The sequence below is a fragment of the Alosa alosa genome, chromosome 1, assembly GCF_017589495.1.
Source record: "Alosa alosa isolate M-15738 ecotype Scorff River chromosome 1, AALO_Geno_1.1, whole genome shotgun sequence".
In the NCBI taxonomy this organism is placed as follows: Eukaryota; Metazoa; Chordata; class Actinopteri; order Clupeiformes; family Clupeidae; genus Alosa; species Alosa alosa.
This window is the reverse complement of record NC_063189.1, coordinates 15210135-15225462: the sequence shown is the minus strand read 5'-3', so window position 1 is coordinate 15225462 and position 15328 is coordinate 15210135. Positions and strand designations below refer to the sequence as shown.

Sequence of the window (15328 nt, the reverse complement as noted above, 5' to 3'; positions counted from 1 at the left end):
CCATTTTTACACACTGATGTTTTGTTTTCCATTCGTCTGTCTCATCCTGGCAGTGTACACGATCATGAAATAAAACACAGCAATCACCCCCTCATTACATTTTCAAGTATGGTATGAATAAAGTAGACACAAAAGAGCAAAACTGAGTAGTTACACGTTTGAGATAAATACTAGTTTATTTTATTAAGTGTGAAACATGCTGGAATGACACAATTGGCCTTATCATATGACTTTACTAGCTGTAAACTGCAGGTTATGGATTTAAGTAAAAGAAAAAATGAATGACAATAAGTGCACTTAAAAAACATGATTAAAAAAAAGATATTTAATTTCTAGGATTGGTCAAGAATGTCTACAGTGTTGCACAGGACTGGGTCACCATGAATTCAAAAGCATTATCCTTGTTAGTGTCAGTGTTGCGTGGACACTTTCAACCTTTAAAGAAACAACTAATATAACAATGAAGACAAAAAATATACCTTCAACAAGTTGTGGTAATGTCCTTTTTAACCGTGAAGGGTTACAATTCTAGATTCAGACTACACAGAGTGCTCTGAAGTCTGAGCTGCTTCGGCCTCAGTATGGTTTGGTGGGATGAGACAGCCTCAATCACAGATGCTTGTTCTCCATGAGACGTCCCTCAGATCTCCCCTTCATCAGTGTGAGAGGCTGCCTTTCTGACCTGTCCACAGCTCTCGAAGCTCAACTGGGCAGCCGAGGTCTCGGAGGGCAGCCCTGCCTACGTCTCCACAGTCTTGGTGACTGGCAAGTGCTTGGCGAATCAGGGCTTCCGCACCCATCTCCAAGATTGGCTGGTTGAAGTCCCTATTGCGGGAGACCAGGTTCCTCAACAGCATACATGACTGCTTCTGCACAATTGAACCGATAAAATACTGATTACTCTTATGGGACATCAGGAAAGGTGCTGCATGATACAAGCCTGATAACTTACATCACATCAATCTATACTTTGTCTGTTGTTTATTATACAAAGTGTTCAGAAATGGACTCAAATGACAGTGGATAATGCATATCAGTTCATTCAGATGTTTTCTGAAAAAGAGCTTCACTAAGTTAATTCAAGTGTTCTGAAACAGACAACCTGATGGGCAATATCCATTTGTAAATGAAAGGAAATCTCTATCTGACCTGTACATTGACTACTCCTGGGTGGGTCCTCATAGCCTGTAGTGCAGCAAGGGCACCCCCATTCTCCATGATCACTTTACAGTTCTTGGGTTTTCGTAGTGCCACAACACACAAGGCTGCACAGCCCTGATCACACACCTGTTTCAGGTGAACAACACAAACAAGTATCAGCTAAATGGAAATCAGTCGGCTGGTCCATGGTTTAAGAGAAGATAGCAAATCCCAAGTTCCGACATGGTATATTGAACAAGTAATGAAATACTTCAATAGCATATCCACCTTTAAGGTGGTCATCCAGACATTTTGGAAATGGATTCATTACAGAACAAGACATTATTCAACATGTTATATAAGTTATTCTATATGATATGCCATTCTATACAAAAACAATACAGTGGTTATATTTGCAATATAGAGATTACAAATCAATCCAAATTCATGTCTGAGATTCCATCCGACGACAAGCACCTGTGCATTTGACATATGTCTGTTCATTGCCATGACGATGAGCTCCACACATCCCGCATCAACAACACCATCCTTGACATCATCATTTCCTGCTATAGCTTTGATGGCACTAAAGACCTGTCTTACAAGTTCCTGTTAACAAATTAAAAAATGTTTTAGAAAAAACGTAGCACAAAAAGATTACATTTAAGACCTAAAAGGTCACAGGTTCTCAAATAACCAGTTCTCACACACACACACACACACACTTAATAGCATCTACCCCAACTGTAAGGCTAAAAGGTAAAGCACTAACAATATATGGAAAAAACCATGAGAAACTTAACGTCTTTTTCTCACCTTGGAATCCAAGCTATCAGCCAGCAGGTCTATCATAAACTTCAAGCCTCCCAGGTCCACTATGTCCTGACAGAACTCGTTCCTCACAGCGAGTCGAGACAGTGTGGCACACAGCTCACTCAGGACTAGGGTATTCTGAGGGTGTTCTGCAAACAAAAAACAGCAGCATATTTGCAACTAGAAGGGCACTCCAAAAATTCCATGGTTTAATGCTCCACAACAACAATGTTGTTAACAATGTTAACAAAGGCAAGACTTGACTTGTGGATACAGCCTATGATCAGATCCACAGTTACACCTTTTCCACCGAGTTCAATGAAAATAGCAGGTAGTTCTTTCTGTAATGCTACTGACAGACAGACCTTCCTTATGGGCAGTCCCCCAGGTGTGTGAACATACCTTTAGCGGCCTGAATTATGACTTTCAAGCCACTGTGTTCCAGGACAATCATTTTGGCGTGTTCATGAGCATGTCCGAATGGCACACGGACATCATCGTCAAACATCATCATCCTGAGAGCAGCGCAGGCCTCCCGAACCACCTCAGCGCACCCGACGTGGCGTGTGATTGCCCCAGTGAGCAGCGCCAGCACGCCAGCCTTCACCAGGTCCTGTCGGTTCTGTTCGTGCTTCAGGCAGCAGTGGCGCACCGTGCGCACCCCCAGGCATGTAAGATTAGGGTCTTCCTTATGCTCATCCAGGGCCTTCACAAGGAAGTTCCGCCCCTGCTCATCTAGTAGGTCCGGCTGCCCATCAGTCAGAGATGAGAGGGCGGAAAGGGCAGACGATAGGGCAGCAGTGTCATTATCTAGCAACTTCAGGCAGCAGGAAAGGATTGTAGGGTAGGCATCCTTCTGGGCAGCTAAGTGCCTTTGGGCAAACCCGAGAGAGCACTGTTTAGTGAAGCGTGTAAGGTCTTCTGTGATGTCAGCTGGCAGTGAAGGTGCCAGAGTTGCAAGTCGGAGCGATTCCAGCACCTTTCCAGAGAAAATTAGTGACAGATATAAGTTTCTTTGAATAAATAGAGGACAGGCTAGTGACTGTTCTGATTAATATTCCAACCTATGCAAGTCAATGTTGCATAAATGTAAGTGAGAAATTACTTAACATGGTCCAACCCATGACCGCTCTCATCCACTAATATAAAAATGCAACCGCGTACCTGGAGGACCTCGTGTGTCTGATCACCTGAGTTGTTGTCAGAGGAATTAGGCACTGCTTTAACTATATTACTGAGATCCACACCTGAAACGATAGTTTACATTGGTTAAGGACAGTTTGTGACCTGGTCGGACTATCCTCAATGTTTATGTCAAGATTTCTGTACCCTGGGACTCAAACTGCTCGATGGCCTCTTTCAATGCATCTTCGGCGTCCATCTCGAAGTCATCAATATTTTCCCTGACGACGGCGTCGAATGTCTCTTGTGTTATCCTGCGTTTGTCCATCTTGCCTATTACTATTGGGTTAGTAATATCTGGTTTAGCTGAAAACTGCAAAAACACAACTGGTCTTGTAATAACGCTGTATAAACAGTCTACAATAAAAAATAGACTATGATTGAGCAAAATAATATAGGCCTAACAGGGAGGGACCCCAGCTAATAAAACAAGCTTACGTTAGCTTACGTTTCGTTGTCATAGCAATCGTCAGCGACCTTAGTTCACCACCTTTGTTCTGTCTGGTACTTTGTGATTTGTCAGTGCTTTAATGCTTCAAAGATGCGTCTCGACGTTTCAGCAATACTCACCGGCAGTGTGAGGCATGGGCTGGGGTAGTGCTGTCTGTGCCGCAGCTTTGAAGCAAAGAGTAGGGGCTACGTAAAAAGTGTTACCAAAGTACGGTATACTGGCGCTTGATAACCCACTGCGCACGTTTTACTACTATTTATAATTTGTGAATCGAAGCTACGCACTCACGTCCTGCACATAAATACAGCCGTGTAGTACAACACACATACTAAAAAAGGTTCCTCTGTGCACTGGCTTCTTTATCTTGTTCAGATGGTCGAAGCTGGTCATTTATTCAAAATACAGTGAAAATATATATTTTTTTGTGTTATAAAGTCAAAGAAGCTATTTGCAAAGAACTACTGGTATGCATCTAGAAACAAGTGAAAATTGAAAATTGAAAATTAAAATATCATTTTAAAATGTCATTGCAACGTTGGCCTAGGCTACTCCAAACAAACAGTTGTTTACAAACCAAAGCACCAGGTCCCAGTAGCCCAACTAACATTGTATCATTTAGGCCTGAATTGTAATTTAAAAAGTGGTTCCATGCTGGTGGAATGAGTTGCCCAGTGTGGAGTCTCCGTTCCTGTGGTAGTTTTGGGTCGTTTAAGAGGGGTCTAAAGACATTCCTGTTCAACATGCACTTAGTTCTTTAAGCGCCTCTTATGCGTTATGGTTTGTATAATATTGTTTTATTTCCATTTGGCTGTTGATTAATTTGACATGATTGTTTATTATTGATATTCTCCTAAGTCTTACCATGTCATTGTTTTTTATATTAGGCTGATTGATTTGCTTTCCCCCTCATTTTCATTGCTTATTTTATTAGGGTATTTATTGAATTTACATTGTTGTTTATTATTGCTATTCTCCTTATTATAGTTTGACCAACATTCTAATCTGTTCCCTGTTATATTTTAAATATTATGTTGTTTTTGTATTTGTGTCGCTTTGGACAAAGGCCTCTGCAAAGTCCCACCATAACCAAAAAAAATCAAAAAATGTTAGATTACTTTGCTGCTTCTCTTAAAAATAATTGCCGACACTGTATTGTATGAATATTTCATGAATTATTTGAATATCACATTTGCATTTAAGGCAAGTGATTCATGACAGTGACTTGTGAAGGAACCTTAGGACCTTTAGGACCCAGCACGAAAGGTGGCAGAAAGCATTGCGTGACGTTTTGAAGATGGGTTTGGTTTGGTAAGTCATATGTGTTTAGTGTTATAGGTGTTTGCGCTGTGTCCATCAAGAAAAGCAAAACCCAATATCGTCCTTTCCTGTATGAGGTACGTATGACACTGGTGTTGATAGTTAGCCTCCCGTTTTTACCAACAGGGATTTCAATGATATGTCCTCAAAAACACCTATGAGATAGTTTCGTTTTCGATGCATGTCAAGGGAACTAACAGAACGATCTACGTGACAACTGATTAACAAATCCCCAAACTTCTTTTTTTTTCCCAGAACAAACGAATAATAGAGTTAAAGATGAAGCTTGTCGTATTGGGTGGCACTGGTCAGACGGGGCAGCACCTAGTAAACCAGGCACTGCAACAAGGGCACACCGTTACAGCTGTGGTGAGGAACCCAGGCAAAATGACAGTGTCACATGAGAACCTGAAGGTAACGATTTTGGCTTCACACAATCTATTTCTCTTTTGACTATCTGGTCACATAGCCCACAATTGTTCCAATATCTCTCGATTTGCTGCTACATTTCATTTTCAGTTATAGAAAACACTATCCAGGTTGTCAATTAATTTGTTGAGTGTTCATTGTTGATATTTGATATTGCTATTATTATTGACATTGCTGTTATTATTACCATTATGCTTATGTTGGCTTTTCGACTTTATTTGAAACAAGTAAGTGTTTGTGGGTAGCTTAGACAAAAGTATATCTGTCATAAGCACTGGCCCGGTCTAGTATTTTGAGCGATGTTAAACTGCAATGAGATCAGCTATTCAGAGATCAGCTCTCTGACTCATTATATCTTATTCATCTCTAGGTCGTGGAGGGAAATATCTTCTCGGGGACAGCCTGAAGCCACACTTCCAGGGCCATGATGCAGTGCTCTCCTGTCTTGGTTTTCCCACATCATTTTTCTCTGGAGTCACAGGTTACACCCAGTCAATGAATGCCACCCTCAGTGCCATGAGAGAGGCCAAAATCAATCGTGTCATCACCATGACTTCCTGGTATACTGCCCGTGAGTGATAATAAACTAGTATTCTTTTTTCCAAAATGATGCCTTGGTACTATAACACAAAGTCTCACAAGCTCAGCTTTTGTTGTTATATGTGAATTACCAATTCCTCTTAATTAAAGCTGGGCGGGTGAAATGTGAACACACAGTGCCAGGGTAAAAGAACTGGGATCCAATTAGGCTATAGGCTGCCAGACAGTTACAGTGGTGTGAATTCTGAGGACATCTGATGTGCAGAGAACTGTGTAGAGACTGCTATTTCATAATGTTGTCCTAAAGAGGTAAAAAAAACATTAAAGCATACTGCAGGCTGAAAATCAGTATATCATTTTTGGTAACCAATGATTTCTCCAAACATTCCTTTAGCATAGGTACTGTAAGGCTAGAGTGAATGTCATCTGTAGTCCCATAGATGAGGCCTGAGTGATGTGACAGTGATGGATTCTAGTGTAACTGGTCTAGTTTGACTGCCTGTTTTCACTTTTCTAATCTTTTAAATTAGATTATATCTAACATGTGTGAGTTTGACTTGAATACAGTTAACATTTGTGTAGTGAGTATATGCTTGCTGTCTTTGAATAAATACAATGTTGGCTACTTTCACATACAGTGGCCTTTAAGGTATCATGGGTACATATAAGGTTCATAGTTCCTTTCCAGTACAGAATGGGACCATGATGCACAGCACACTGAATGTAAATGAAGGCCTCAGAGAAACGATGAGAGCAACTTTATGTACAGTATGTCGATTCTACCACAGCTTAACCACATGTATTTGAATTGCAGCTGGATCTTCAGACACTGCTCCATTTTTCATCCGTAACATGCTGATTCCAATGATCCGGAGTGTGCTCACCAACATGCATGAAATGGAGGGCATTTTGAAGAAGACTGAGGACATCAACTGGACAGTCGTTCGACCTCCTGGACTCGGGAATGCACCTGAAACAGGTATGGTGGATCAATAGTAGGCTATGTTACAGCACCAAAAGATTAAGTCTGCTTATGAATCGTGATTGGAGGCAGTTGAAACTCAGTGTGATATTCTCGTGCTTGCTGTTTTTCAAAAGTCACTTGGTCTCTCAAAGATACTTGTGTCTTGTCTTGTGGTGCGTAACAGCCATGGAGCAGAACAGACTTTTCTTTTATACCATTGAAATGGCACTATTTGTCAAGGGGCTCTCACTCAGTGTTACACATTTTCAGCCTAGCCACACAAAACCAAAACCAAGGGCATACCCCCCTTAACAAGAGCATGAGCAGAACCAAAACACATTTTACTGCAACATCGTGCGATTTTTCCTCCACTGTATGTAAAGAAATTATTTGATTAATTTGTAAAATGAAAGTGCTTTGGGAGCCCTGAAAGAACACTATATAAATGCAACGTTATAAATTGTTGAAATGATTTGGTTCATACATTGTTGTCTGTGTCCTGACCTGACATATATTATTACATGCAAAATTATCCACAATACCGTTATTAATGATTAAGCCAGCTCACCAGCATACAGTCCTCTCCTCGGTAGAGAACATCTGCATAAAAGTCCAATTGTTTCTTGCCTTGTCTGGTTCCAGTGCGTCAAGTCTTTGTGAGTGACTTTTTCACACTCAAAAATGGCATTGTCACTGATAACTCAATTTTGATCAATCTATTACATAAAGGGTGCAAGTTTGACAGCGTATTTTGCTGACGGTGCATGCACACTGTGGCCAGAGCGAAGTCAGTTGCACAAAGTGGGCTGAGTCAGGCCGAAGTTAATTAACAAAAGATTGATAGATCAGAATTTAATACTGGTTGCATGTGATCATCTCGCCCATGTCAAAGTCCCAGCCTTGACATAGCTTCCCGCTACCTACAACTCGGGCCACATGACTTATTAATAACATGGAATCTCATGTAGGCTAATGCCTTGCTTCTGCACTGTCCAGTAATACAAAGAGTTCAACTGAAAGCAGTAGTGGTACGTTTGTCAGAGAACTGATAAGCTTTTAGCCTGAACTAAGAAAGAGGCCATTGTGTCTATGTAAATCTCCAAGACAGGTCCAGAGTGCACTTTCATATAATTTCATGACCTGCTTTATTAGTTTTAAGGGCAGGGCAATGGCCTCCTGACAATGGCAAAGTCCTACAGGGAAATATCCTGCACAGGACCGTCCGTGCAACACCAAAAGTTTCTGTCCACGCAGACGCCATATTGACAAATGTTCAGGAGCCGTATTCGCCTTATTCACCCGGCGGCCAGAACGAGGCTACAGGGTACACTTGCCATTACACCTCAGTCCAGCAGATGGTGGTAGTAATGCACTCTGTTTGCAAACTGTCAAAAAAAAACTAACAAGAAGAAGAACAGGCCAGTGAACCCTTCTTCTTTTTCGTTGAGCTTTTTTTTTGGCAGTTGGCATCATTACAGCTTTATAATCATCAGCCAATCAAGGTGGTCACTTCAATCAAGCTTGTGCATGTGTAATGACATCAACCATAGCAACGAAGACTCACTCTTAGTTTAGTTTATGAGTTGGCATTTTTCCTTACTAAGAGTAGGTCTGAGAGGCTTTGTGAATAACTTTTAGAAGAAAACTAGTTAAAATATTTTAGTCCGATTTAGTACTCTAGTGGTAAGATAAAAGGCTTTGTGAATACGGCCCCAGTTTTCTAAATCCAAGGCAAAAAAAATAGTTAGTTCAACTTCAGTTTACATGTAATCACCTACATTAATGTAACTTTCAGTTTACATGTAATCACCTACATTAATGTTTGACTCTGTCAGCATCATATGATGTTATTTCTTTCCCCACCAAAATTATATGCATTATTTTAGTGCCTACAGACTGAGTTTTGAACATTTAAGTATAAGTATATATACTCTTTTGACACTCAGCACACAGTGAGGTGAAGCACACACTAATCCCGGCGCAGTGAGCTGCCTGCAACAACAGCGGCGCTCGGGGAGCAGTGAGGGGTTAGTTGCCTTGCTCAAGGGCACTTCAGCCGTGCCTACTGGTCGGAGTTCGAACCGGCAACCCTCCGGTAACAAGTCCGAAGCGCTAACCAGTAGGCCACGGCTGCCCCCATTTCTTTATTTTATAAAGAGTACAAAAAGCACTGCCTAATTTAATTTAGGATGGAAGAAGCAAATATTCCAGATTAGGGAAGACTGGGTAGAGATATGAGCTATAAATAAATATTCCAGATTAGGGAAGACTGGGTAGAGATATGAGCTATAAATAACTTCACCAGAGAGTCAGGATGCTATGGAGAGGATTTTGTGCCACCCTGAAATGCAAACACGACTTTGGCATGAGTGGTACTTTTGACTGTGATACGAAATTATCATGCCACAAGAAAAGGAAATAATCCTTCTTTGATTGGTATCTCATTCAACTAGAAAAGGCCACACTTTGCATGCAACATTTTTTTTATTGCATGTGCAATAAAAACAAAATGTATGTATGCAAAGTGCAGCACTTTCTTTTTTTCTAAATTTGGCCTAGCACTCTTAAAAACAAAAAAGAGAGTGAGTGAAGCCTACTCCGACCCTATAATTATCTTGTTCAACTACCATCCAGAAAACCAATAAGAGAAAACCAATAAGAAGGGATTCTAGAACAGATGGTCAATAAGTGAAGGATGTGTTACAGAAATGAAGGAATTCATTTCGACGAGCAGAACACCCACTGGAGACACCTCAGGACACTGTCTTAAACAAATAGCCAGCTTGCAGCTGTTTGGCTGTCTGCAACCACACAGAGATAGGGAGCCATGAGGAGTAGTAATTGGACGATTGTTTGTCAAAGTCTGTCAAAGACTTGGCCTCTCAGAGTCAGATAGCATTGTCTATGTGGAAAATAGAACAAAGCCACATAGTAATAGTGGTTCATGGGACTACAGAAGACTAAACAAAGATCTTGATACTTAGAAACTCCTTTGACTGACACAGGAGGAAGTTGGGCAATGGATACTAACTAACTATCCCCTCTCTAACAAAAAGGGCTTGTCATAAAAATAATAACACGTCGAGTGCAGATCAGTATGAAACATGTAGTGACTATCTGGACGTCCATATATGGAACCTGAGAAGAACACCTATGGAGTACCTACCACATACCAAAATGTGTGCTCCTTGAATGATAACTAATCATAAGCCGACTTAGTAACCAAGGACTGACTACTCATTAGCATGCTTCTAATCAATAAAAATCTCTGATCGTGCCCGTACCCAAAAACAATAAACCTGTAGGAGCCATGAAGGTGTTTATTATTATTATTATTATTATTATTATTATTATTATTATATACAATCTGATTATTATGTAATGTTAAGTAATATAGTTTAATAGTTTATATTTGGGTTACTTGGGTTATTATATTTTGTTACTTTTGTTGTTTAATTTGCATATCACCGTAATTGGGGGCGGTAGCATGTAATTAATTTAATGGCAGGTGCACAGGCACGGGCGGAAGTAGCCTAACTAGAGAGAGGGTGAGTGACGGGGAGGCCGTATTTCTTGTTGACCGCTGTCACGCTGCTCCGCTGTTGAACTCTGTTTAGCCTACATTTTCTTTTTACTTTGAGCATGTTTATATTACTGGATTACTGGATTAAGTTGGACTATCTTTTTCAATAAACCCGTCAAACGCATCTGGATCTCAGCGGATATTTTGTTTGGTACAGCGCGTCATACAATCAGCTACACCCATACCTTAGCCTCTCAGCGACTAATTGGCTTTTTGGATACAAGTCGCTACAAAACCTATAGGGAACTTAATGACCTGCGCCCTGTTGCCCTAACATCTACAGCAATGAAATGTTTTGAAAAAATAATCCTGAAACAGCTTTTATGTGAGGTCACACCATCCTTAGACCCAAACCAATTTTCATATTGTGCGGAGAGAGGGGTTAAAATGCACTGACAACATATATGAGCACTTTGAACAGGCAAAGAGTCTTGTCAAGATTGTGTTCTCAGCAGTGCCTTCAACACAATCCAACCCCACCCGATGGTAAAACAATTGGTACACCTTGGGGTTAACCCAAGATTAGTTTTGTGGATTCTTGACTTTCTGACGACCGTAGTCAACAAGTCAAATTCAACTCATGTCTCATTGTTAAAAGCCATAAACACAGGGGCACCACAAGGGTGCGTTCTGTCCCCTCTTCTATACACCTTATACACCTTATAACTGTCAAGCAACCTCCTCAGACCACACATTTTAAATACGCTGATGATACAGCATTAGTGGGTTTTGTAAAGTCTAATACTGCATCAGGGCTTTGAGAGGGAGGTGCAGGGTTTTATTAAATGGTGTACAAACAATTTCCTTGTGGTTAATGTGAAGAAAACAAAGGAGATGACCATAGACTTTAATAAAAAGGGAATTAAAGTTCCACCCTCAAATATGGTCAAGCGGGTCACAACATACACATATTTGGGTGTTGAAATAGACAATAAACTGACTTTTAACGAATGTGCACAAAATACAGTGCAAGTCCTAAAAGTTGCAGAAGAGGATGTTTTTTCTAAGGAAATCATTTTAGAATAGACAGCTGTATTCTTTAGTTGTTCAGATGTTTTACAAAGCTCTATTGCAGAGTGTCTTATCATTTGGCCTTATTTGTACCTTTGGTAACATGTATATTAAGGACCAAAATAAACTGCAACGAATAGTCAAAACAGCCAGTAGGATCATTGGAGTTGATCAGGTAGCTGTAGCTCAATTGTACAATGACCTTAGTCTAAAAAAGACAGAACAAATTCTAAATGATTCAACCCACCTTCTTCATTAGAATTGCTTAATAAACAACAGGGCAAGTGGCAGACTCCTGCAAAGGAAAATTAGGACCACAAGGTACAGCAAGCCGTTTGTGCCTACAGCAATTAGACAGATAGATAATAATAGATACTTTATTGATCCCCAGGGGAAATTCAAGACTGTACAACAATAGACTTAAAAACTCTTTGGCATTTTAAACTATGAGCATACTGTATATATCAGCACTTTACTAGTTTACTTATTCACACATGCTTGTCATGTTTCTTCAATGTTTTCTGCTTTGTCTGTCTTTGCCTTGTCCTTTTATGTTTTAATGTTTAAAAGTTTTAATTTTTTGTATTTATGTTTTTATTGTAATGCAGTAGGCTGTATAACAATGGAGCGTGTAACGGTGACCACATGGATTTGCTACTTGTGGATAATAGAGTTTACCTTGACCTTGACCATGATCATATTGAGACACAAGGCAGAGAGAAAAGATTCATTTGACTCAGAGACTTTATTTCCAAGGCCTTTTCCACCAACAGATTACCAGCTTCGTTCTGGTTCTTGCTCCAGATTTAGAACCGTTAGGAACATTCTGGGCAAAAATAAATTGGTCAGGAACCTGAAAATTAATTTGAAGCTGTCACCAAAAAATAAAAAAATTAACTTGAGAGGGCATGACATTATACAATTCAGTTATACATACAACACCCTCTGTTGATAACACATCCTCGGTTCTAAACTGGTAGAAATGTTGACTGGTTCACGATAGCACCAAGGTTCGAAGAATTCTTAATGATATCGGTTGAAGACCAGTTCTCTGTTGGCCGAAAAACTATGTTTAAGGACTTTGACCCAAAGAGCCATTATATCTGCAAACAGCACCTCACTGATTCACCAGCAGAGGTCATCATCTTCAGACTTTTTCCTTTAACAGGGGTGTCAAACTCATTAGGTAGTGGGCCGGATTTGTTGGAATGAGATCTCGTGGGGGGCCGTCGTTGTCATGGTCATTATCATTTTTCTGCATGGGTATCAGAGTGTTCTTTGATTATATCACTTATGAGCAAATAAGCACAATAATGTACTGCTGTCATATACTGCTCTTTCTCTCTTAAAAATGCCCTACTTCCATGTTAGTTTTCTGCTTCTTCCTTCCTGGGGATGGTTTGTAGTGCTAGGTTTAATCAATTTATCATATCTTGCTTATAACACATTGTTGAAGACAACTGGATGTGAATATCTTTTTTTTCTAATTTTCCCAAAACATCAGGGTATGAAACCTGCTGGCGGGCCTGATCTGGCCCCCGGGCCTTATGTTTGACCCCCCTGCTTTAATAGTGCTCACAGTGCTGATTTAACATGGTACATGCCAGACACTATACACTATATTTTAACCCAGGACCAAAAGAAAGACACCAGAGAGGTAGCTCACCCCTCCATACAACTCCAACTCCACACAATGTTTCGTTTTTTCGTTTGGGGGAGCAGGCCGCCCCCACTTTGCTTTTTTCCAGTTTTCGAAGCCTGGGCTGCCTACTGAGAGTGTTTTTACAGTGTTCTCACAGACTGGACAGCTAGCGTGATTTCTGAATGTGACAAAAAATATTATGGGCTTGAAATCACATGCAATCACTGACTGCTCCTTTGAAAACTTGCGGGAGCGAGGCAACTGCCATTTCAAGTGTGGCGCTGCAGTTGCTCTGCCTTCGTGACATCTGAACATCACCCTCATTGTCTGGAATCCTCTGTGGCAAACATGACGTGTTTCCCAGTGCTGAAATGCATGGATAGTTTAAAATGAGAGAGAAAAAAAATCTATATCTGATTTCTGCAAAAATGCTCTGGAAACCTTATTATGCTTTATGCTACAGTATGACATAAAACAGAATTGGTGTGACCTGCAGTACATTGTCTATTTATAGTCTTCTGTCTATATTATATTATAATCATAGTGGCACCAACAACAGGAACAAATTCATTGTGTGATCACTTAGCAATTAAAACTGTATGTAGCTGCATATTCTGATTCTCCAATTGTTATGTTAATTGTTTCTGTTTGTCCTGGTCGTTTTGTGTGCCTATTTATTTGATCGTTATTTCCCATATTTATTCCTGTTTCTCCATTTACTCCTTTACTGGTCTTTGCCTATATCCATTTTCTGCCTGTATCTGATAACCAGTCATGAAATGTTAAGGTTTTTGTTATTGTCTCCACAGACAAAGAGATTGTGACTCATGAAGGGTACTCTGTCCCTGATGTCAGCGGACAGTCTGTTGCCAGGGGTGACGTCGCTCGCTTCATGCTTTCTCTCCTGGGCAACAATACTTGGCTGAAGAAGGGTGTCGCCATGGCCACCAAATGAACTGTTGATGTTACTTTGTGTAATTCAGTGTTCGCTCAAGAACCAGACTGCAAAATAAAACCAAGACCAAATCATTTGAACATGAACATGAAGAGAAATGTCAATCGTTAACTCAGACTAAGAGCCCTGTTCCTTCATTATCCTCACAGAAAAAGCCATGGAGCCCATTTATTCACCTGTCATATGTGTTTACATACTCTAGTTAACATACTAGTCACTAAATCACATCACCTGTGGAACAACCCAATCTCAGAGACTTAGATCTTTGCAAGTTGTGTTTCATTTAGGACTGAATTTACATCGGTGCCTTAATTTTGTAATTGCAAGTTACATGTAAATGTGTATGTAATGTGTTGTACTGTGTGCAATCATACACTAGACTCTAATCTAGTCAGTTAGACAGTGCTCAAATCACCTTTATAAGTTCATGAGTGTATATGTGAATATTAGCATGTTATCTGTTTGGCCTGGAAATAGAAAATAATGAGGTCACAACTTTGACAGTACAGTAATGCCACCGCAATATGAAATAGGCAGCAAAACCAAATAATTTTTCTATGGGAAAGTTTTTTTGTAAAAAAATTAAATAGTTCACTTGTGCTACAACAATAACGTGTGTAGGCTTTGGCAATCTGTTTGAAAAAGTGGTTTTCCAAACCACTCCATTTTTACAAGTATAACATTTCAGCTCAGATGTGAACACTGAAACATGTTATCAGAGAGGGTTAAAGCGGATCTTTGATGTTATGTATCTCGTAGGCACGGAAGCTCAACTTAATGAAGTTCACAGCATCTTCTCAGCTCATTCAGCTTCTTTTTTTGAGTATCATGAAAGCTGGCAACAAATCTATTTAACATTTATTTACAGTAATGTTGTAATAACATCCAAACACTTGCATGACAATGATGTTAAATTAATATGATGGATGAATGAATGCATTAATGACTAGCCTAGGGTCAAGTCAGGTAAATTGGGACATCAGATAAAATGGCAAATATGGTTTTACATCTTGGGCTTTTTAAATATTAGACAACAAAGTTGTTATTATATGGTAACTACAAATGTTCTTTATTAGAAACAATAATTTTGATTGGTCTGAAATAACAAGGATAGGTGGGGTTACAATTCAAAGAACCACTGGACCCAGAACTTGCAAGAAAATCACCTGGCATGATGATTTTTGTTGATGGTGATAAGGGCACTGCAGCTAAAACCTTGATGATATAATAACATAAAACCTAAAAAATCTGCTAAAATTGCCATAACTGGCTGTCCCATTTTACCTGAACATGCCATCAGA

The 15328-nt window shown here is 39.9% G+C and overlaps 2 protein-coding genes across 5 annotated transcripts; one reads left to right on the top strand and one right to left on the bottom strand.

Annotated features, from left to right (window-relative positions):
• Positions 1-157: 157 nt before the first annotated feature.
• Positions 158-3838, bottom strand: armc6 (armadillo repeat containing 6). Of its 4 annotated transcripts, none has more exons than XM_048259837.1 (8): positions 3574-3838; positions 3283-3448; positions 3118-3200; positions 2356-2932; positions 1957-2102; positions 1618-1749; positions 1150-1287; positions 158-869 (listed from the first exon to the last, which is right to left on the bottom strand). In XM_048259837.1, the coding sequence occupies exons 2-8, from the start codon at positions 3401-3403 to the stop codon at positions 657-659; spliced, it is 1410 nt and encodes a 469-aa protein (XP_048115794.1). In that variant the 5' UTR covers positions 3404-3448; positions 3574-3838; the 3' UTR covers positions 158-656. The 4 variants fall into 4 exon arrangements, with proteins under 4 accessions (XP_048115794.1, XP_048115777.1, XP_048115802.1 ...); XM_048259820.1 differs by having other exon boundaries at positions 3283-3414; positions 3584-3838; XM_048259845.1 differs by having other exon boundaries at positions 3706-3838.
• An 888-nt stretch (positions 3839-4726) lies between these two features.
• Positions 4727-14639, top strand: LOC125305197 (uncharacterized protein YwnB-like). Its single transcript, XM_048259857.1, is given in 6 exon segments — positions 4727-4980; positions 5159-5317; positions 5703-5724; positions 5727-5903; positions 6687-6851; positions 13882-14639. Coding segments are annotated over 5 exon segments (645 nt in total). The 5' UTR covers positions 4727-4980; positions 5159-5182; the 3' UTR covers positions 14028-14639.
• Positions 14640-15328: the final 689 nt, after the last annotated feature.

Coding starts and splice junctions, on each gene's coding strand:
- armc6 (XM_048259820.1), bottom strand. Junction 1,750..1,956: donor CTGATAGCTTGGATTCCAAG/GTGAGAAAAAGA, acceptor ATTTGTTAACAG/GAACTTGTAAGACAGGTCTT. Junction 870..1,149: donor CAGGAGTAGTCAATGTACAG/GTCAGATAGAGA, acceptor TCAATTGTGCAG/AAGCAGTCATGTATGCTGTT.